Source organism: Patagioenas fasciata, chromosome 1 (assembly GCF_037038585.1).
Source record: "Patagioenas fasciata isolate bPatFas1 chromosome 1, bPatFas1.hap1, whole genome shotgun sequence".
In the NCBI taxonomy this organism is placed as follows: domain Eukaryota; kingdom Metazoa; phylum Chordata; class Aves; order Columbiformes; family Columbidae; genus Patagioenas; species Patagioenas fasciata.
Genome location: NC_092520.1, coordinates 80,510,778 through 80,535,754, shown reverse-complemented (window position 1 = coordinate 80,535,754; position 24,977 = coordinate 80,510,778). Strand labels below are relative to the sequence as shown.

The window sequence follows — 24,977 nt, the reverse complement described above, 5'->3', positions numbered from 1 at the left end:
CTTATAATAGACCTTGTACCACAACCTAGAATATTTATCACACCCCCCTGCCCCAATTTCAAATCCAGATAGCCCTCTGGTTTTGGGCATCTCACATCATGTTTCATGGCTCCCTGGCTTCATTCCCCTGCTCTACAGGATTCCTATCCAGAGAGGACTCCATCACTGCTAAGCTCTATGGCAATAGAAATCTAGTCTTAGCTTTTAACAGATATTCTTGATTGCACAAACATCATTGGACCACACTTCTTGGAAAAGCAAAGAGACACTAGCCTCTTTGCAGTAAGGTTTGGTAGGCTTGATACAACTAAACACAGCCACAGATATCAGGGGTATTCAAGTTTCCTGAGTCAATTCAGATTTACTTATTTTTCCTGGTGGCCTCTTAGAGACTGGCTGTGTTCCCATTCCAAATGCTGCTCAGCACTTGACCTGGCAGAGGATTAAAGGGCCGAGCTCAAATCCTTACCCTGATAACCCTGAAGAGTTGAAGCAGCCTGTTGCAGGAATCACACAACTTAAAAATGGGGTATCAGAGGTGCGGACAAGGGACCATACAAGATTACGTCAGAAAAAAAGTATTTTAGAGGAAAAACGACATGTGCTACTGTCCTGTGAAGCTGCACATTTTGACAGCTACATTTTCAGATGCTGGTTCAGCTGCAAAGCAAATATTGCCAGGTAGAGTCCTTGTGACCTTGAATGATGCAGAGAAACAGTGCACTGGAGGGGAGAGATTGAGCTGTGTCGTGTACAATTTGACTCTTAGCCAGCTCAAGTGAAGCACAGCAGGGTGGCCTTGGGCTACTCCTTGCACCTGCGCAATGCATAAAACTGGTGAAGTTAATAGTTCTATTGTGTATTTTATGGCAAGTGAAATAATTTGCCACACATTAAAAAAAAATACCATTTTTAAAGTCCTCAGGTTATTCAGTAACAACAAAATGGTGAATAAATATATGTGTGTGATACTGATTAGAACAACATTTTACATGAAAAGAATAATAAAAATAGAAAAACTTAACACAGTATAAATAATTTTTGGTTTTAGTACAATGAAACGACTTGCTAAAATGTATTTACTTTCATCCTCAAACACAAAGGACATTCAGAAATATAATTTCTTATATACACATACCTGGAAACACAGAGAGAGAGAGAAAGAAAGGAGAGTAAATGTTAAAGAAATGTAAAATGAATACTGTACTCTAACATTTAAAGAAAAACATACTGTATTCATCTTTGCATTTAAACTGCATGAATATTCTAGTTAATATTCTACCACTGTCTTTTTTTTTTTTTTTTTGAGGATGTATGATAATTTTGAAGCAAAATTAAAATTGCAGCTGATGAATGCAGCTGAAAGTATCATTTTAAGAGCTGCATTAAGGCAGGAAAAAATTGACAGACAGCAGCTGATGAAAACTAAGGACACTTCCATTACCAACTGTCATATTTTTGTCATGACAAACAATATGCAGAGCAAATACTACTCCACAAAGTTATTCCAAAAGAGATTTAAAACACTGGATGTAGCTGGGAAAAAAAAAAAAAAAAAATCATCTATCTTCAGAGCAAGTGTGAAAGAAATAGTGAAGTTTACAAAATATATTATTTAGCTCCTTCTTGTACGTGTGTACACATACATGTATATAACAGTTCTGCTTTGTCTCTCTGATAATAGAACTCAGTAAACTGGCACCATGATATAAATTAAGCCACTCAGCTGACACTGCTGCAGTTATTAAATAGACTGCACTGAAAAATAACATTTTTAAAACCGTTTTCTCATTTCCCTTGCTGCTGGCTTGTGGAGAACACCTTGCCTGCTTCTTGACAGGTCAATTATTCCAGTGCTCAGCTTCTTCTTACCGATATGAAAGCACCCAAATCGCTGCTCATCTTTTCCAGACGCAGCCAAACAGGATTCCATTTGTTACCTTCACAAGGCCAAAGAGGCAGGAGATGGATGGATACTGAACTGTGACAAATGTCTGATCTAGAGGAAAAGTCTAACTGCACCAAAATTGATTTTTGGAGGTAGGTCTCAGAAGTAGCATTGCATGTAAAATTTAATCCAGCAGAAAGCTGCCACTACCTTCTGGTCATACTTTGTCTTTACCAGGGCTATTTGTTTGGGTGTCGCAAAAAACTTCTAACACACGAATCACTCTTGCAAATTATTTTCTAAAAATAGTATACCTGGCATTTTTTAAAAGTTAGGTCTAAAAAAGCTCATTTTTTAAATGGAATCACAGGAGACACAGCAAGTAGGATACCTTTCAATAGACTGCCGTCCTTCTTCACCAGATGAGAAGCAAACCACTGTCATTAAATATTTAGTTAACGTTATTTTTGAAATATATGAACACTGATATAATTACAAAGATAACGTGAGGAATTAAAGGAAATCTGTGGAACTGCATCTACTGAATGTCCTAATTTTCTCTTGGAAGTACTTGATCACCCAAGCAAGAGGAAGAATTATTTACAAGGGCTGACATTTGTCTGGTGATAATACTACATATTATAGGATGATGTGTTTTGAGGGACACTTGTAAACAGACTCCTTGAAGGTTACATTAATCTACAAAGCAGATCCTAGACTGTGCATTATACATATCTTTAGGTAAGAGAAGTTTTTAAAATCTTCACTATGTGGAAAGCTATTCCACATGAACAAAGTGGCCTTTAAAGTAGGAAATGACCTGACAGGGTCTGCTGGGAGATGAGGTTTATAAAAGAAAATGTCATTACTCGAGTATTTTACAGAAATAGTCAGGAGGTACAAAATGTTCTCTCTTTTTCAGTAGTTCTTAACTTACCTTTAGCAAGAGATAGCTAGATGAACTAAATAAACTACAAAAATCAACTGAAATTGAAGAAAAAGAAAACCTGCTAGTGAGGGGATAAAATCCTATGTTTTAATGCTAGAAGAGCAATTTTGCCTGTAGAAAGCTTATTTCATTTTTTTTTTTTTTTTTTTTTTAAGTTTTGTTCAGACTCCGGCAAAGATACTGTTTACTGACTGATTTAGGCTTTATAGTCTGAACAAAGAAATGGGAACCATCAAGTCCCAAATTCTAAGTCAGACTTGAACAATGCCTTCCTACACACCCTACTACATGTTGCAGGACAATGAATTTCCTCAGCCATAAAGTACAAATGGCAACGAAGTTATCCTCAGGATTACTTACTTGTTGGGCAATAATCATAACAAATCATAGAGAAAAGTCAGTAATAAGAGAGTCTGTTCCAGGATTTAAAAGTACTTGGCAATCAGCACTAAAGTAAACCTCAGGAGACTACTGTAAATGATTAAGATGCAACTTCAATAGGAAGTATTTCTTTCCCTTGCTTTGGAAGAAATCAATGAAACAGAGACAAGATGAACCCTCATTGTTATGATCACTCTTGTACTTTTACAGGGGAGATTCTCCAGGCAAAGGTTTCATTAGACAGGTAGAAAGATAGGTTTCTAAGACAAAAAGAAAAAAAAATTACATATATTTCACTCCACTCTCTTTATTTTTCAATAAAAAGGCAGTCCTGCAGTGCATTCATTTTAGTAAAACTGTACACCATGCTACATGCTATAGATACAAATGCTTCTGCATTTCAGAAGTATAAACTCTTTACTATGTCTGCATCCTGCACGTTTCACAGAGGCTTGCAAGGTACTTAAGGAAATCCTCCGAAGGATTAAATAGGGTTGTTTAATGAACAGTGTTGCTAACAGAAACAAGAAAGTGGCATGCCCTTGTGATTTGATTTCCTTCAGACTAGTTAAATACCTGTCCTTTACTAGTCTTCATTTCCCAATCAAACTATTCATCTACATTAATACCCATTCAGAAAGATCACAGGATCACATAATCACAGAATGTCAGGGATTGGAAGGGACCTCAAAAGATCATCTAGTCCAATCCCCCTGCCGGAGCAGGAACACCTAGATGAGGCTACACAAGAAGGTGTCCAGGTGGGTTTTGAATGTCTCCAGAGTAGGAGACTCCACAACCTCCCTGGGCAGTCTGTTCCAGTGCTCTGTCAGTCACACTATGAAGAAGTTTCTTCTCATATTTAAGTGGAACCTCTTGTGTTCCAGTTTGTACCCACTGTCCCTTGTCCTACCATTGGCTGTCACTGAAAAGAGCCTGGCTCCATCCTCGTGACACTCACCCTTTACATATTTATAAACATTAATGAGGTCACCCCTCAGTCTCCTCTTTTCCAGGCTAAAGAGACCCAGCTCCCTCAGCCTTTCCTTATAAGGGAGATGCTCCACGCCCTTAATCATCTTCGTGGCTCCGTGCTGGACTCTCTCCAGCAGTTCCCTGTCCTTGAACTGAGGGGCCCAGAACTGGACACAATATTCCAGATGTGTTCTCACCAGGGCAGAGTAGAGGGAGAGGAGAACCTCTCTTGACCTACTAACAACCCCCCTTCTAATACACCCCAGGATGCCATTGGCCTTCTTGGCCACAGGGGCACAGTGCTGGCTCATGGTCATGCTGCTGTCCACCAGGACCTCCAGGTCCCTTTTCCCTACACTGCTCTCTAACAGGTCGTTCCCTAACTTATACTGGAACCTGGGATTGTTCCTGCCCAGATGCAAGACTCTACACTTGATCTCATTGTATTTAATTAAATTTTTCCCTGCCCAACTCTCCAGCCTGTCCAGGTCTCGCTGGATGGCAGCACAGCCTTCTGGTGTGTCAGCCACTCCTCCCAGCTTGGTGTTATCAGCAAACTTGCTGATAGTACACTCAATTCCCTCGTCCAAGTCACTGATGAATATGATGGTGTCATGTGCTTAACTGAAATCAAGATAGACCACATCCACTGCTCTGCCATCATCTACCCACCTCATTATGTCCTCATAAAAGGCTATGAGGTTGGTGAAGCATGACTTCCCCTTGGTGAAACCATGTTGACTGCCCCAAAATGTGCATTATTATCAAATGCTCATTGGTAAAAAGTTACATTTATTAGTTTTATTTTCAGAGTGCAGACCAAAGTCTTCTATTGCAGCACCACTGAATAAAAGAACGGCTGCAGTACACACTTTTTGGAAGACCCAGAGCCGCCTGTATGTCAGAAGCACATATCAGTCAGAAGAATATAGGACTGTGCCAGTGCTTTCTCATGGAATACTTATAGCACAAACCTGAATATTATGTCTTATTCTAATGCCAACCCTATATCTAACAAACAGAAATAATGTAGAAGAAATAGAGCTGAACATATGCATACACTCAATAACCAAAATGGTCACTATTGATTTCACCTCCAGTTCTAGGTATGGAGCCTGTTGCTTTTCTGACCATTTTACTAACCTTCCTCTGTGGTGCGAGCAGACTTTGATTCACTGTCCATTCCTTGGAATTCATTGAAATAAGGGCGAACTTTAATTTCATAAGTAACTCCCTTTTTCAAGCTGACGAGGACAGCACTGCGCTCCGTTGGGACTTTGACCTCCAGATTCTGCCATACAGCTGGAGAAGGTAGGCCAGACGTTTGGCGATACATTACTCGGTAGCCCTGAATGAACTGGGATTGGCGGTCAACCTACGAACGGCATTAAATAATACGTCAATAAACATATTAAAGTAACACAACTGTATTAAAAGAAAATAAAACATTTGCCTAAAATATGTTTTTCCTCATAAAAAAAAAAAAAGAGAAAATTAATGGCTGTTTAAGCTGCGGAATTTAAAAATCAAGCTGCCTTTTCATAAGTCACTGTTGATTAGTTGTCTATACAGAACATTTTTCTCACTTTACTTGCTACAGAACATTTCTTTCTATTTTACTTTCACCAGCTCTATTTATTATAACAAATACCACCTTAAATCATAAAACAAGGTCCTGTCCCTGCAACAAATAATGAAAAGAGACCTTTGGCATAGTGCTTACTGCGTGTAAACTTACTAAACTTGGCTACCAATGTGCTGAAATAAGAGAAGAAAACCAAATTCATTTCAGAAAAGGACAAATCTTTGAAGATACCCTATATGTTTTCAGTTAGTCCATTACTTGGCTCACAGCTCATCTTTTCATGAGATGCTCTGGAGAGTAAAATAAACATAAGACAGATGCAGAGAAAACAGCTTCCAAGGACATGTGCTGTTTCTTGCATTCACAATCTCTCTTTGAATCCTGAGGTTGTGATGCTCTCAGACCATCAGATGGAGGTAATGTTGTTTTTGGCCTATATTTTGTATGTTACTAGGGAAGCATAATTCAAGATTGGACCATAGACAAAAGTTTAAATTCTAAACTATCATAATTATGAAGAGGATTTTTTATTTGAAGGAAAAACTTAAAATGCATTTTATCTTGGAGATGTTGCATGCATCTTTTCTGTTGGTAAAAAAAAGGCACCAAATAATGATTCAAGCTCTTACGATGTTTGCATGAATTTTCCCAGAAAAACAAACAACAACAACAACAACAACAAACAAACAAACAAAACAAAACAAAATAAACAAACAAAACCCAAAAAACAGTCACAACAATTTGATGGATAAAATAAAACCATACCCAGCTGCTTCTGTAGCCATCAAATAAAGAGCAAAAGAAAGTGCAGCATAAATTATAGGACTAGCTGTTTGGTAAATTTCTTGGTTACAACTAAGATTCAACAAACGGGATTTCTTCTTTTTTTTTTTTCTTGACAATTTGTTACCTCAAAAATACTTCAGAATTAGAGATAAATTTGGCTTCTCTTAAGAATAAACAAATTCAATGCTGAAAACACAATCCAGGGCCTATTCCAATTCTATAACCTTGTTACACTTTATTGAGGTATTCAGAGGTGACATAGATCCTTACGACATTAAAAAGTAGGGCAAGAATGAAGAAAGCTTTATTTATGAGAGCAAAGCAGAAATGTCTTTCATCAAAACTGTCACTGCTAAAAACCTTGCAACATATGTTACAATAACATTAAGCTTGTATTTTATAAACTTCTCTACATTCACTTTAAGTGAATTTACGCACTGAAAGAGGGATATAACTCACAATAATAGCTTGTTAATACCGAAAGAATCAAGCTGTGTTTTTAAGAAGAACATTAAGCAGCTGTTTCCAGATGAAGAGAGTCTGTAAATCAGAGTTAATTGTTTTTATCCATGTTTGACTTTCATTAATTAAATGTTTTACGGACATAAAGACTTTACGAACCTCATGTTTACTACAAAATTCAGGAATAACAATGCTTTCATGCACTTCGTAATAAAGATTTTCAACTTAAATTACATATAAGGCTATAAGGCTTAATAATCAAACACTAAGTTTGATTCCTGCCTAACGTTTGAGTTACAAGCTATGCTGAAAGATGGCAAAACTTTTTTAGAACTTTCCATTTAGCCTTTGCTGAGCTTTTAAGCTTTATTGACTGCTGCCTAGTGGAGAACATCTGAAAATTCAGAATTGACTACGCTGAACTGTAACAGTGTGCTGCTACAAAACACTGTGGAAATTGCTTTTTACGTCATGGTACAAACACACCCAGAAGAACTGGAGCCCTATAGTATACCTATAGTATACTAATTTTGAGGCTATCACACTTTCATATCTATTTACATATAAGTAATACATAAATAATTCATACACCTATTTTCCTCTTAGACTTCTGAGTTCCTAATCTGAAAAACTAAACAATACAAGGAACATGAAAACAGAATGCAGTAGTACAAAAAGGTTGTTACATATATGGGTGCTATAAACCAGCTTGATTGGAGGCTCAAACAAGTTTCACAGAACTTCTAATCAGAAGCATGATTACAACAGAGCTGAATAATCTGCCCAAACTTCAGATTATTGACAGTGATTCTATTGTTCAGGGTCTGTGAGGGTACTTGTGAAAGAAAATACTATGCATTTTTAATGCTTTCTAAAAACATCCAGTCGAATTTTGTACCAAGGAGAGGACATGAAGCTATCTGACACACCCGCTTAAAGCTAGTCAAAATGAACAGGAACTTTCATATGGTCAAAATATTTGGAAAGTTCACTTATTGTGAAAGGTGGATTTTTTTGTTTTGTTTGGAGTTTACTGATTAGTAAAAAATTACTCTTGGATCATTACATGGATTAACCAGAGATATTTGTGAGGTATAGCACAGATATATTTCACATACACATACACACGTGTGTGCATGCATATATGTGTACACACATATACACTGTGTGTATGTCTATATATATGTATATGTCTAAAGCCTGTGATTTCATAATTTTCTCTGTTTGTTATGCCATACCATCAGCATAAAAATATGCTTAGCATCAAAGAACTGCATTCAGCTGTGCTAAGAATCAAACAACCCTATAGGTTTAGTATATGTTCACACATAGGCAGAGTTTCAGAAACATGCACTGTGATTTGACGAAACAATGTAATAATTTCTAGGTATTCTCCTTGTTTTCTTTGTGTTGCCACTTCCTCTTACAAAGTACTTGGCATTACAGATATTGCAGGAACTCTCTGCACTGAATACTGGGATCAGAATATTTCTAGTCTGCCTGTGACATGCTTAACTACGCTTGAATTTGTACAAGCAGCAGTGACATCTTCTCAAAAGAGCTGCAACAGTGTCTGGCTAAAGATACGCTTTCTCCTTCAAAAGAGAGCTGGCAGAAAATGCAGATATTCCTTTAATAGACAGGAGAGAGCAATTACATGGCAGGTTCTACTCAGCTCTTACCTAATGCTTTAAGGTGACCTGTTAGCATAATTGGTCCTGCATTCTCCTTCTCACCCTCTTTTACAACAAATACGTAGGGCAGGAGGTACCTACAAACCTGATGACAGGTCTCCATTTCTGCAGAACAGGAAAGTCATTTCCCCTCTGTGTTCAAACCTGCACATACTGCAGCTGAACATGAGACAGATTTAATGGCTATTAGATCGTTTGATTAGGCTATTAGGTTGTTAAAAAGATGGCAAGAAACTCATAATGCAGCTTATGCTGCAAGTATAAGGTCTGTTTGGGCAAACCTGCCAATCTGCACCCTAAAGACTTTTTGTAATATGCTCTTTACTATATAAATTTCTAGTACAAAATATCCTGAGTAATGCTCTGCTCCCACATCAATACCCACTGCAATCTGGGCAGAACACCTCACTCTCTGTGGTGAATTTGCTAGCACAGACTCCCAGTAATCTCCCAGTAAATAACATTAGCATTTATCTGTCCTACAGGAACAAGACAAAGGGGGATGATACACTGGAAAACTGATGGGTTTACTCTTGAAGCTTCCAGTGAAGTGCATTCATTTAAAATCACTGCTGAATTAAAAGAGGCAAATAACGTATCTTTCTTGCCTGGTAGTTTCATAATTCTCAGAAGGCAACCAGGATTTCAAAGCAACAATTATTTTGCCATATTGAAGAACTTTTATTCCTGGTTGTGCCACCAGTCTTCTTTTTATAGTACTAGGAGACTTTTCACATTTGGCCACTAATGAAACTCTTGGTTTAATGCCCGTGGGGGAGAAAACTGAGGCTAGAAGTCCTGAACTATATTGAGGTCAGCTAAAAAAGTACTTTGAGTACACGATGTGCTGTTTCCATAATAAATGCCTTGATAAAAGTTAAAATAAATCAAGCTCGAGGTTTAAAATTAGCCATTTGATAACGGTGGGCATATCTGATACTATAAGTCTCATCAGCAATAAATATTTCTGCACATTACCTTGCTATGTGCAAAGTTTGAATAATGACACATTTTTATCATTGTAATGCTAAAGTCAGTATTATTTGTGAAGCACCCAAATGTTATGGTTGAGAGCATGACAGATAAGCAAGCATGTGAGACAAACTAATAATTTTTTATTCAACGCAAGCTTTGAATGGTATGAATTTAATAAGACCTGGCACCACACAGTGAATAAAGAACATTAAAAGAAATGTTGAATGGTTCCATAAAGAAGAGATCCTGTATGTGACCAGATAATTACAGCTGCACTTTAATACTTATGCACAAGAGGGATACATTTAAGGGACAGTGAAAGCTTCTGACATTCCTCCTCTTTTTTTTAACACTGTCTTTGTAAGCCTGACCTTCTTTTAAAAGAGACAAAATATATGTGTATATGTATATTTTAAAATTGCAACACAGTAGCAGAGAACTATTTCTGAAATTTTAAACTGAAATTTGGAAAAAAAAAAAAAAAGAGGAAGTAAAATCAAAGCAATTTCAGAAAGATGGAGAAAATGGTGCTAATTTGCTGGGAGTCAGGATGCCAGAAACTCAGTAATCAAGGACGTTCCTTGGCAGTCATTCTTTGAACTGCAGAAAGTCAACATAAAGAGTCTTATGACTCTCATGGCACTTCTGTCCTTTTGTATCATAGTTTCACTATCTAACCATTTTAAATTAATAGCGTGCACTCTTTATTCTCTGGATAGAGTGGCTTTTATTTTTTCATAGAGACTATGGTTAATTAATTGGTTTTGTTCTGGTTGCTGGAAAGTTTCTAATTAGCTGTTCCACAGATCTTTTTTTTGTGTCTTTCCTCCCCTGGGCAATTCCAAAATTTCTCCACAGAGGCGCATATGCTTGTAAGGTTGCATAGGGTCACTACTTTGAGGGGTCTTTCCGATGAACTGATATCTAGAGCATCCCTAACAATTTACCTTTACCATGTTTTCTTCACTCATTACTTGTTTAGTGGGGGCATCAAGAGATTCTTTTAGAGAGACATATATATGTATGTACACACACATACCAATATACACAGACAGACACACATATATATTTCTTTGTATTATAATTACATTGGTTACATCGCATAAAATTGAATTGTTTGATATTGAGGTTTCCTTTTGTAGTACATGCTAAAACAAGGACAAGCCTATGAAACTGTATTCCTGATAGCTCTCACCCAAGAAAGGACTCGAAGGAGCACCATACAGATGTGATCCAGGTTTACAGTTACTGATTGCTAACATTTGAAGTTTCTAAACCACTGACCCGTCTGCTTGGGCAAAAGGGTTTGCTGCAAAGCTGCCTAAGTCAGCCTGTCTTGGAATCATGTAGCTAGAACAGGCAGCATTTTTAGAAAGACAAACTGAGTGTTGAAATGATCAATGGCAAAATGCAGTGACACATTTTCTAAGAACGACAAATTTGTGGGTTTCCTTATTTATTCTAATCCACCCCCGCCCATTCAAATCTGTCAGAACAAGGATGGTGCACAAGCCCCCACAAATAGGGCTGAGTTGTGCAAAAATGACAGTAATCCCTATAATACACAATCTATCACCACACTTCTTATCTCCTGTTGTATAATCCCCTGTACACATTAACCTCTTAGCAATATTACATGCAGAAGACAATCCCTGAGTATTGTGAATATCCCTTTAGCAGAATTCATCCTATATAATACAACTGTTTCAGTGCATGCAGTGCAGCACTATTTCTCTCACTCTTCCACCCGTGGCTCTCCTTCCTCTGGGGCACATGCCCCAAGAGCAAAGCACTCTTTTTTGGTGTGCAGCACCCTAGAAAATCTCTCCTATGGTTACAAATCCTTTCTTTCAAACCTCACGAAGGGAAACACAGCATTTTGAAAGCCCAACACTACATCAGAAATTCTACCCAGTAGTTTGACCCCTCAAATAGAAACACTCTTAAGTCATGCCAAAATGATTCTGGTCTTCTATAATGAAAGGATATCCACTGATTGTGGGTAAGGCTTATGCTGGAAAACCAGATGATACGCAGTCAATCTGGCATCAACACCACGTTTCTGACTTTCCTACATGTGCCCTACAGAAAAGCTATTTTTGCATTTTAGGGTCACCAAATAACAGGGTATTGTCAGAAGTCCCTATGTCTCAAAGCAGAAAGTGCTTTTTCATACAGCAATTTCATGTTGATATTTAACTTTGATTATTTTTTGACATGCACAGTAATGAGTCCACAGATCAATTATCCTTTAGATTATAGTGTTAAGTATATTCATTTTTATAATATTTTCCTAGTCAGACTACTAGCTTGCTTTGAGCTGAACACTGAAGGTTTTCAACCTGCCTGACCTGAAAGAGAAAATAAAAATATAACTCCATTACTACATATCTATTCCTGTATAATGTTAGTTTATCAGCACACTCATATTGAAGTCAAGACTGGAGCTTTTCAGAGTGGTAAAAAAAAAAAATGCAGGAATAAATAGGTAAAATTAAAGTAATGTTAAGGTAACAAAAGCCTTACCGTCCAGGTAACTTGAACTGTCGTGGGTGTCAGCACAACAGGATTATGAAGTCGTACAATGACGTCTCCCAGTTCTTTCTGGACTTGCCTGTGATCCACACCTTGTGCTGGTGGGCTGATATCTGCCAGGCCAGGCATACACATGAAAGCATTATTTTAATGTCAAGAATTATATATGGTATCAGTACGAATGACTGATTTAAACATCCTTCATAGTACAGTTTTTTGAAACTAAGCTGTGCTAACATTTTAGTATGAACTCCCAAGCATATCAAGTAATGCAAAAAAAAAAAAAAAAACATTCACCTTTAGCTGCTTAGGAAATAATGAAATATAAAAATGTTTAAATGAATATTCAGACTCAATGGCAAATTTTTCTCACATCTAGTAAGTGATGAAAGAGATGCAATATTCACTAGTTCAAAAATCCTTAGATAATAACAATGTTACTCAGATGACTGGAACCAAATTGGCTAGTATAATTGAAGAAAAGGAACTTTTTTTAAAAAAAATATTATTTTCTTGAGCATACATGACATTAAGTCCTTATATGTTTCCAAGCTTTCACTAAGCTTCCCCTCCCCACATACCATGCACACAGGAAACCAAACACTAAAACCAGCATTTTCTTCTGCAAAGCAAATTTTGTCTTACAGACATAGATAATGAAATCTAGTGCAAATATGAAAAGGAATTAATTGATAAAGTAAAACTGATTCTGATCTATTAAAAAGTCAACGAAAACACTCTACCACAAAAAATTTATCTTCCTTCAAAGTGTGTGGGGAAATTACTTCCAGTCCAAAACTGAAGGAATTAGATCTCTTAGTATACATATACAGAAAACCGTGACTCCATCTCCAGCACCACATTTGGCCCTAGTGCCCCATCCTTAGAGACTATATTTGGGTTATGCCATTGTGTTAAAATGAATGATACTGCATTACATTTGCTAAATAGGAATAGCAAATACAAAATACATGTTGGAAATTGGAGAAGTAAATGTGCAATTTGTCTTTTTAGTGATAGTTCCTGCAAATCATAATTTTCTGTTACCCTGCACCAAAAGGAGAATGTTGGTCTACAGGTATCACTTTGCTAAAATATCACCAGAGCACATCCCTTCCCACCACCTTAGACAGAAACAAAGGTGCTTTATAGGAGCTAGAGAAGTCTGAATGCCTTCAATGGATTGTTCAAGGACCTTATAAGGCTGTTCTTGGTCAACAGTTGCCCTTGCTATGGTCAACAGATGCCCTTACTATGAGAGTTGCCTATGGGGATTGCATAATGCCTGTTAGAAATACACGCACTGATTATTTCTGCTGGATTTTGCTTGTATATTTTTTCCAGGAGAGGGGACTTAGAACACAAACACAGATTATATTCAAAAAGGCCCAATACCTTATGGCCATGCCTGTATAAACACCTGTAAATTCTGCTTGATTTTCCCGTGGGATTCGCTAGCCAAAGACACTTTCTCTCTTTTTGGATCAACATCATGCCCTTGTGAAAAGAATACATACGAAAAAGGGTCTTCTTCTTCCTTCTGATGGTCTTAGATATGGGAATACGCAGTATGTGATTTCTTTTTATCTTCTTAATATTATTTAGAAGAAACAACAACACTCTTCAAAATGAAACTTTTAAATGTAACAACCAAGTCTGAATCACAAGCCTCCAGATTTTGAAAGTAGTTTCAGCTTAATAATTCTGGATTGTTGTGGGTTCTGATTCACCAAAAAGCAATATTGGCACAGACTTCTACTGATATTCAAATGAAGATGGTTCCATGGGTCTCCAAAGGGAACATAATCCAAATATGGAGCTTGTGTAGCAAATGATGTCTATTCAAAATGATCAAGAAACAGAGTGATACAATAAATCTGTAAGACAGCAGTTTAGACTGGTTTACAGGATGATAAATTATGCTGCTATCCACAAAAAGCTATGATCCTTGGTATAAAATACCTATAGCTACCCATGGCCACATTTTAGGTTAAGTTATCTCATGGTATAAAACCAACAAATTACCTACATTGCCTTGGGAATGGCCTATTTGTATAAACTGCATTTCATCATTTTAATGGGACACATGCCAAAAAGTAAGGGAAAAAACATGGGCTAATAACAGTAAGAAATGTGTATCAAGATGTAAATGTGGAATTCTGTTTTCTGGTATGTACACTTGGAAACATGCATATGGGATGCCCACGGTGTAACGTCTGGTAATGTCATTTTCACATTGCTGGGAGTCTCCTGGTTGAAAATCAGTTGATCTATCTATATCTTCAAGTACTGGAATAATTAAACCATGAATCAAGCAAAACTGACTCAAGAAGCTATATTCTGATTACAAGTAAGAGTTCTCTAAAATTAAATTTGCTACATATATTCTCTAACCTCTCTTTCAATAGCTTCCAATGAACTTACCATTAGTTGCTAGTCATTTAAATTCCAGAGATAGGATTATATATAGTTGAGTGAATGTGTTTTTTAATATATGGTTTGGTCTGTTAATAATCCGAACAAGGAAACAACTATTTTCTAAGAGTAATTATTGATTTCTCTGTCTTTTTTTGATTTAAGTCATTCAAGATAAATCTCTTGAAAATGCCTGACTACAGGTGAAAATATGCAAAAAATCCTATTACTTGTATTTGCTGTACTTAATGTTGGGAAATTAAACGCTCATCTATTAAAGCTACCACAGACACCTGTTGCAAATTAATATTATGTAGCACTGTTATAGTTGCTATTTTTTTCCTCCATGGCCACTGTGAATAGGTTTTCTACTGTGCGTCAGCTTGCTCAGTGAGCCTGAATTGAATTCAGGCATAATTAGAAATCACATCAAAACATGTTAATTTTCAATTGATTTTATGATTTAATTCTATTAGACCATAGGCTTGCAAAGAAGCTATAAATCCTGTACGTCTCAGTGTGCTTGACTACTAAACAGTTTCAGGAAATGCAAGCTGCAGCACATGCTGTAGATAATTAAAAGACATGATTTTACTGAAATCAAATTGCTTGTCAGTATGTCAGATAAAAAGTATATACTTGACACTCACATTCCAAACAAAGTTGTTTTTTCAACTAGGTTATAAGTTATGCAGACTAAAAGACTGGTGCAATGAAAAGCATGAGTCACCCCCTAATAATGGGGGAGCAAGAAAAAGAAGAAAACTTGGGATACTCCGTGGATAGTGAAGCCATGAAATCCTTCCTCAACTCATTCCTTCAGCTTTTCAGAAAGCAGCTCTGTTTCTCCTTTTAGAGCAATGATTACTATTTTGAGGGGTAATTATTAAGGATGGATTTATTCGGGAATAGATGGGGATGAGAGAGGATGGATGTGATGGCAATGTGATAAAGAAATACCACCCTGCTATTGTTTCTCTCCATCCCAGACCAGCGCATGATGGAATCTGACACAGGACACACAGACTCTCCACACACACTTCCCTACCTTTCATAAACAGAGACAGAGGATCTCATTCTAAATTAATTGTGAGAGGAACTATTACTTTGGACTCAGAAGAAATTAAGATTCCAAAATATTTTTAATTCCCGTATTCCAACCCGTTTAACCCAGAATTACACTCTTGAATTAAGTAGTCGAGCAATGTGTTGTCAAAGCCAAAAAAAAATCCCACCAACCATGCCGTGAAGAGAAATTTGTGGCAGTTATGCTCAGAGTTGGATGCATTGTGAATAGAATTCAATAGTTATCAAATCCTCTGCACACATGCAATGGAAGATCACAGCTATCAATTATGTCACCACCCTATAAAAGAGGGATTTCGCTTCAACCTTCTCTCTTGGCTTATGCAGTGGATTAATACAACTAATTCAGAAACCTAGGTATATAAATGGAAGATCTATACTTTTCACAGAATAACTTCAAAATATTCTTAGCATGCAGATGCATTAACTTACATGAATTCTCTGTCTGAAGGTTGGACCAGATTAATCAATATATTACAGATATTTTGTGCAATTATTTTGATTAAAACTAATTATAATCATGGTGTCTGTCATAAGCACTTGTTATTATAGTATATCCCTATTATAATAATGGAGAAGTAAGAACACTGAGAGAAAAGATACTGAGGAGAGGATGGTATTCAGAGCACTTTTCAGAAACGCTTGGGTGCCCAACTTAGTTTGCTTTCAATAGAAATTGGGCATCAAGGTGCACAGCAGGTCTAAGTGACCTGCAAATCAAAAGGTCTACAATGTACAAAGGATTGAAGAGCTAACCTATCTCTCCAAATCCTCAAGTTGATACAGCAAACATTAATCTATTTTTCAACTTTACTGGTTAAGCTCGATTCATGATTCCTTCAGTCAGAGTGCTAAAGCCAAACGGTCAGATTGACCTACTGGTCAACTCTCAGTTCCTTCTTTCCATTTTAGCCCAAGTACATAAGCCTTAAGAGTTACTATTACCTTGTGTTCGGACAGGATCTGACATAGGGCTGGGATCACTCAGACCTTGTGAATTGATAGCTCTCACCATAAACAGGTAGATTGTATTGGGGCGCAGTCCTCTCACAGTGTAGAGAGTGGTCTTCACATGGTTAGCTACCGTTTGCCAACTATTGCTCACGGATTGACTGCAATGAGAAGAGGGCTGAAGATTATAGACTAATAGAAGGAAAAAATAAGATAGGGAAAGGACCTGCTTTTGTAACAACATGTCAAGTGTAAGTACAGGAAAAAACAGTAAAAGCAGGGTAAAAATAAAAAGATTTGTTTCAGTTAACTCACCAAGACATGATAAAAAAATAACACAGCTGTCTAAAGTATTTCTCCTTTCAATAGAAGCAAAAGCCTTTGCTATGTCTCTAAAATAAATATATGCAAAAGGAAAGTGTGGAATGTTGTAAAGTAAATTTGAATGATAAATAGGCCACTCTTGAACATAAACCTTAGAAAAGAAAATCCTGTTAAAAGAATAATTTTCTATACTGCTAAGTAAATTATGCCAATAAATTGTCATTGGAAGAAAAGTATTCTCCTTGAGCTAAATGAATGCTCAAAATTTAAAAAAAAAGGTCTGAAAACATGCTTGTAAATGAAAGTATATGAATATTTTTCCCATCACTATATTTTCCACTGGACATTATAATAATTAGATTACATTCCACTGTATGAAGAGATTTCAAGTGTGATTGTTAAAACAGCTTTTAATGAAAATGCCCGGCTTTTGTTAAAGTTATTGATGGGATGCCATTAAAGCTTATCTAGGGTGAAATATCACAAAAGTTTAAAAAGAAAATTTGATTTTATTTTGCTTTGTTGTATAGCAGAAAAAAAAAATCTTTAAATATATTAAAAGGAAAAACAAAATGGAAAGCTAATAGTTTCATGTTGTTTTAATTGTTTCATCATATACTGCATAAGGGATAGTGCAAGTTCCAGAATAAAATCAACAATCTGCACATAGAGTAACGTTCTTCGCAGATTAACATAGCAGGATGAAGCATTATCGCTATTACTTCTTAAATTTGCATGCATATGATTTTGACAAATTCTTGCATGAACTTTAATTAAAGGATAAACTAAATTATTCGTCATTTGTTGAACATCTTAAGTAAGGAAAACATTTAAGAATGTGCACACTTTTATTCTAAACCATATATTACTGACAAGTGAGAGGTATGGCCCATGCTTAGACATACTTGGCCCAGGAGTTCTTTCCTACCACATATTAGATGATGCTGTGTGCAAGGGAGCAGCTGGATTATCTTCAGTCTCAGACTGCAGAATGAAATTCTGAATTGTTAACACCAGCCTTTTCAGTTAAAAGTTCTATTCTCTCTAAGCCAGTAAAAGAGATGTTTTAAATGTTCTAACTCTTTAATTAGTGCTGATTTAACAAGAACAGCAAATAAAACATGCAGAGAGGCTTCAGGATTGTCCATTTATTTTCAGATAATTTGTACTATGGTGGTCAAGATGAAACTGGCCCAAATGGTTTGACCTGCAGCACTCCCACAGGAGACTCTCACTGATTGTCAGGACTAAGGGGAAAGTAACAAATAATGAGTACATTGTCCTGTTACGTTCCGGTTGACCTGAAGAAATAGTTAGACGCTTGTCTAATTAATCACTTAGAAAAAAACGATCAATTAAAAACATCAATTAAAAAACTACAAATCAATGCCTGCCATAGGAGCTGAGTCTTTTAACGAACCTCTAACGATACATGTAGAGTCCAAAAGAACACGACAATACCAGGAGAACAGCTGGTAGTAAGGTTTAAGCAAAATTAGAAAGGAAGGAGATTGAAAGTAGAATAATTCACATACCTGAAAGCCTCAATGATATATGCACTAGCTGGTAGGCTTCCAGGGGTCCCTGGTTGCCATGACAAGGTGACACTGTTCTTAGTAACATCAGTGACCTGAGGTTTGGATGGTGGCCCAGGGAGGTCATTTATATCATAATTTTTACTGACTGTTGCTCCACCGGATTCTGCAAGGGCAAATACAACGCAATCACTTTTTATCCTTGATTTTATAAATCTGATCAAAGTAGAAGATTAAAAGGAAAAACATGTCAAACATCTGCAAAATCAGCATAACCAAGGTTACTAATCTGTAAATAACTAAGTAAATATTATATTTTTGGATGAAGAGCTATCATTCTTCAGGTACCTACTGAAACAAAAAACCTGCAAAACTCAAAAACCTCTTTTTTTCTTTAAAAAAAGAAAATAAATAACAAAAAAGCCCAGATTTGCTGAAATTTACATAAATATCAAAAGCTCATCTGCTAGAAGGCTCAGGAAGTTCCTATATCCAGATCAACTCCAGTACTCACAGAGAGCACACTGGACTTTGATATGACTCTGTGTAGGCATAATAGTTCTCTTGCCCAAGCCGATTACTGAAGGAATCTACAGTTTATTAATACTTCTGTTTAGAAGACTTATAGCATACTGGTGTCACTGAAGACAAATACAAATTGTTGGAATGCCAACAGGCATTTAAAGATAATAACAATGAAATGCAAGGAATGTAAAGGAACCCAGCCCTCCCTCCTAAACCTTTTCCATCTCAATTCCAGAATTGCTAGAATGGATTATTTGACTCAGACTGCTCTAATATAGTCTACACTTTCATTTTGTGCCAACTGAAAAACATCCCTGGCCATCACTTACCTGTCACCTCCAGCACGGCACTCCAAGATGTCTCCCCACTGGAACTTGTAGCAACACAAGTGTAGGTCCCAGTATCAGACAGCTAGGCATGAAAAACAGTTAAGAGCAGTTTTAACAACCTTTTAGAATCAGCTGACAGAGTTTACTCTAATTTTCCTTTTTTTTTTTTAGTGTTTCTTGATAAGCAGGACTTAGCCTACATTTTACACCAGACTAGAGAGCACTGGATATTTTCAAACAATCATTTAATGGTAGCTTAGTTTTAGAGAACTCTAAAAAGATTACTCGCTTCTAATACTTTCTTAATTCTAATTTTCATATTGTTAATGGTACCAGTACAGCACGTAAGTGCTACAGAATAGATGTCAATCTTTGTACTGGTTACAACAAATGCAGGTGAAATCAGGTAACAATATGATGACAATTAACTTCTTAGAGGACAAAATCTCACCTTTCATTATCCCATGATGACCCAGAGATACAGTTTTCAGTGCCAGGAAAGCTGTTGCATCATCTTAGGCTGTTATGACAGATGAAGTCATTTCTATACAGACCACCACACATACCAATATCGTTGCTGATACTTAACAGCTGTTCTTTCTACACAGGCAGTCCTCCAATAACTTTTCAAATGGCAAAGTTAAATCAGATCCTTCACCATTTTTTTCTTCTGTTTCACATGGGATTTTATTTCAGGTTTGTAAGGCAATTGGGTAGCAAAAAAATAGCGCATTTGTATAAAACCATTGTGATTCCCTTGCCAGTTCATATATTCCAAATTCATTTGAAGAAACCATTTTGATATTGCCAACATTAATCTAATTGATGTGTAAATTGTTCTACTGGAAAATTTGCCAGGTGTTTTGCTATTTGTTATTTAAAGATTTCTGAGACAGGACTAGTGAAAAATACAGAGATGGACAGAAAACAGTAACTATTCAAGCACAAAATATACAGAACAGTCCTCCTACCACTACGTATAAAGCATGGCAATCTGGAGATGGAAGCAGAAGAGGGAGAGTGCTGACTCTAGTGATAAGGAGAAGAATTATATTCTCCATCAGATGACGGAAATAGGACTGCATCCAAGAAGCCTTATTGGATTTTAAGGAATTGTAATGAGTGTTCTGCTAAATGCAGATTGGCACTATAGGAAATGTGCTTATACCTCACTCTTCAAGAAGAATGTCAAGGCAAATAAGTGAGATTCTCTTTAGATTGCTTGTTGATATATAATTTAATTGATCTTAACTTTGTCATGTTTAAATTTTACTGGTATTTTCTTCACATACACTGGGACACAGTGTACCATTCTTAGGGGCAGGAAGCAACCAATTAATGCCAGTTCAATTGTCTAAAAGAGCATAACTTGCATTTTAGGAGATGTTATTTCCATGAAATACAAGCGATAATTAAACCACTCTGACAATGGTTCAGAGACTCAAAACATTGAGGTGCTGCTAATGAAATGAGGAAGATTCTTCAAAGGAGACAGATTTTCCAGAGGAGTCTTATAGCATTCTGTAGTAGGATGGGTTTTTTTGCTTCTTCCAAGCTTTTATTAAATACATAATTCTTCATTATGTGATAATGGAGAAAATTTCTTAAGGCTATGGTTCTCAACTTCATTTGTATACTACCGTGACAGGCAGTGTATAGCGTAGTCAATGAAGTATGTGGTATACAGAACAGAGAAACTTGCAGAAGGCAAACTCGACATCGAAAGCAAGCTGGAGATACGCTGCCTCTTGCAAGTTACGGTGAATTATCTTACTTCCAGACTGTGGATGGATTAGATACAGACACAGTGTATCAATAATTCAATTATTTATACTCTTCTTTAATACAATGGAAAAAGCAACTGGCAAGGTGAACGGAAAATCTTTGCTATTCAGTAAAATAAACAGTTTTCTTCCTCAGTTAATGCAGGTATCTGAATCTGAGGTGGTACGCTTCTAGAGAGCAGAAGGGAGTTTTCTGTCAGTGTTGACCTGTCTGAAAGGGAACTGAGTCATATATGCGAGTTTTTAGTTGTCTTTCTCATACCAACTGGGACGACTGGCTTGTCAGAAAAATCTCTTGGTTCATGTTTATGACTGTGGCCCGTGGTTCACTGTGACTGCTGCAGATTTCTGAATAATTGAATTTACACAGAGAGAGAGAGTTACATAGCAGAAGAGGATGGTCTCAAAGATTTAAATAGTAGTGGCTCATCTTTACCCCTATCTTGAATTCTTTTATGATTGCAATAATGATTATTGTTTGTGAGGGAAGGAGATGGCTGAGGACATGTGAGTGATAAGTTTTAATTTGTTTGGAACTCGGGTTTGTAAGTGTACTTAGACGTATTTCGTGGTCATTTTTTGCTTAGGAAGTGTTGCTAGTCCTTGCTCAGGTAGACCTGAGAGAAAAGCTAAACATTCCAGATTTAAATCCGTATGTAATTCATAAAAATTGCAAGGTACGGGAGGAATCTGGGTTTTATGGTTGTGTGTGTGTTTTTTGTTCTTAAGTCTGAGTCAAACAGTGCACATTACTGCAATCGAGGGGTTTATAAAAAATGTCTTTCTGAGCCTTTAAGGAAAATTGGTTACTAGTGAATGAGCCACTTAAGGATCAATAAAAGCTTCATGTCTTTCAAAACCACACTCACTACTAATGCTGTTTCCTTCTCCCCTTGCAAGCATTTTTTTCTTTCCCTTCGTTTACAGACCTTATGCCTCTAACAGTGAGATTAATGCGCTGGCACGATTCAGAACCGATTTCATTGTTTGCATAGCTGCATGCAGACAGGTATCCCAGGAGCTTCTGTCTCATGGACACTCCACAGAAGCCCATCATCGATGCCTGAAAGTTTGTTTGAAATCACTAAGCTTCCACCTTTAATTGCTGCTTTCTAACACTACCGAGGAATCTTGACTATTCAAGCGCACTCTTTAATCCAGCTCTACAGGAAAAATGCATTAACCTTCATGGCCTAAACCTGCCTTCAGCCCAGGGAGGAAGGATAAATTGTTTACTCAAGGAAAGCTAGCATAAATTTTTTAATAAATTCCATTTTGTTCCAAGGAAGTTAACAATTCATCTGCAATCACTTTATGTCTTGTCCTCAGTAGCTAGGTTTATTGACATTTTTTTGAATGGTGAAGCCAAACGCATAAATTACTGCTGATGAAATCAAATGGTTTCTGAAATAATATAAGTTCTTGACAAATAATTACATTTACCTTACTATTTTTCCATACACATGCTTGTCTGCATTCATACAAATATGCATTTTTATCTTCGAACACGTAAAAATTAAAACCCCAAACAAAGATTAGTGATGCAATGTTTATCAACAAAATCTGACATTATACTATTTGGAATTTCATAAGATTTCTTTCCACTTTTAAGATATCATATTATCTCATGTCAAAAAATGTAAATTTTATGATAGGCATTTCATTTTGAATAGAAATCCCTCTGCATATGACTGTATGTATGTTACAGTATTACTTGTCTTCTCCTATTCACAGCCTCATGGAACATCACCAGCCAGTGTGATATTGGAATAAATCATCCATGTCAAGACTGGCAAGACTCATTGATAGAGATGGTACACAGCCAAATACTGATCAACTCCAGAATCACTTGATAGCAAAATAGCTCCTTGGAAAACTATGACTGGATATTGAAAATGAACTGCTCTGTGTTTTAATAGAGACAACAGGCTTTACGATAAAACTGACTGAAAAGATAAGAAAGGTCTGTCCTTGTACATGTCTATCCATCCCCAGCTTCTGTGTTTTATTGCAACATGTAAGATTTTAAATATCAATTTTATTTTTAGGGAATTCTAATAGAAATATCTGATGCGAGTTTGGTTCTTCTTCCACCCCCACATCCTTCTTCCTTACACAATGTCAAAGAAAGAAATAGAATGTGGACTTGGTGAGAATTTCATAGGAAAGGAAACAACTAAGTTACTTTTGAAGACAGCAGACAGCAAGACAGTAGAGCCACTTGAGGCACAGAGCAGCAGCTCAAAAGTAGCCATGTTCCACTGGTAGCACTTGCTTTGTTATCGCTACTCACCCGCAGAGTTTTAATCTGAAGTGTCCCCTGATCCTGTATGGATGTTCGAGGGTCTCTGGCCGGGAAGGCGAATCCTTCTTTTAACCAGCTGATGACAGGAAGGGGGTCGCCAGTTGCCTTGCACTTCAGCAAAGCTGTCCCATCCACTGCTAGTGTCTGATTGATGGGCCCCTGGAGGATGATGGGTGGAGGCCTATCTGTCAAGACTAAACAGTGACACACTCATTGGCATCCACAACTTCAACGATCCCCTGCTGCAGTTAGCCCTTTGCTTGACACAGCACCAATTTTAACAAGACTGGCTGAAGTTAACCTCTAAAAGGCTAAAACCCATCATTTTCAGAAGATCCACAGATACATGTCAATAATTAACTGGTATATTTGAAAAGTACTTTTATAAGAATTCTATTTCACCACCACAAGATAACACCTAGATATACAAATTTCTGTTAGCAAAGATCATCAGACTCATTTGATTAAGACAGGATGAAAATTAAGACCTTGATTCAGAAAAGAACTGAGGCAAATCTCTGCTATTTCTTCCAATTTAGGAAAGCACTTAAAGCATCTGTTTAATGTCACATCAAAATATGCTTAATTGGTTACCTGATTTAGGGCCTAAAACAGAAAATCTGTTACTGTGCAAGGTAAAACACTGTAACCATTCTAGCCTGGGTGGCAGCCCTATACCCCATCGATGGTCAACTTGCAAGTTTTTGTGTGCAAAAATATCTAAAAATAATACAACGCATTTTTATAAACTGAGTGATCTAAATTACTGTACCTCTTTTCCCAGTGTAGGAAAGTTCAAACTTGATCAAGCCATGTAACAGCTTACTTATCAAATCATTTCATCACCTCTTAAATCCATGAACTCTTTTTTTTACTCTCATAATTTACATTTGCATGCTTGAAATGCTGCTTAAAGCACTCTGTAACCAGTGAGCAAGTGCATGGCTGCGCAGAAACCTCATTCCATGACCAGTGGGATATCTTGAAGATGAGGTAAAATGCTCATGTTCGCTTTTCTTGGAAGACCAATTTGTCATAAATAACTCTGCTGTTGAACCTATTCTCTGAGTCATCTGTTAGGCAGCAAAACATAGCCCTTTGTTTCTAAAGAACGTGTTTATACAACATGAATGTGAAATACTTGAATACAAATGAGGCTATGACTCCTGCATAAGGTCAGCATAACAGAACTGAGAGTTCGTTTTTATATATTTACCTGCCATACTGCTACCCTATCGAATCTTTGAACAACTGAAAAATTAAATGAGTGGCATTAAACATTGTAACAGACAGGATTAGATCCTAAAGCAGAGTAAGTTAGCCTGCCTCCACTGATGCCAATTGAGTTTGAATCATTTGTTCTAGCTGAGAATCTGGTTCATCATAGTCCATACACAACGCCTAACTTTGACAACAAAGTGAAAATAAATTACTGTGAAGCAATATGGTTTCTGTTGTATTTGAGTTGTTCGAGATGCAAACCTCTGGAACCT

At 36.8% G+C, this 24,977-nt stretch overlaps 1 protein-coding gene across 17 annotated transcripts in view; it reads right to left on the bottom strand.

The window, feature by feature from the left end:
* ROBO2 (roundabout guidance receptor 2) overlaps positions 1–24,977 on the bottom strand; it is a 1,099,771-nt gene that overhangs the window by 74,840 nt on the left and 999,954 nt on the right. For all 17 annotated transcript variants that reach the window (XM_071809783.1, XM_071809771.1, XM_071809777.1 and 14 more), the window contains 6 exons: positions 23,473–23,678; positions 19,396–19,477; positions 18,542–18,707; positions 16,677–16,843; positions 12,222–12,343; positions 5,337–5,568 (listed from right to left, as the gene is read on the bottom strand). In XM_071809783.1, the coding sequence (XP_071665884.1) occupies positions 5,337–5,568; positions 12,222–12,343; positions 16,677–16,843; positions 18,542–18,707; positions 19,396–19,477; positions 23,473–23,678 (975 nt within the window). The remainder of the gene's footprint in view (positions 1–5,336; positions 5,569–12,221; positions 12,344–16,676; positions 16,844–18,541; positions 18,708–19,395; positions 19,478–23,472; positions 23,679–24,977) is intronic.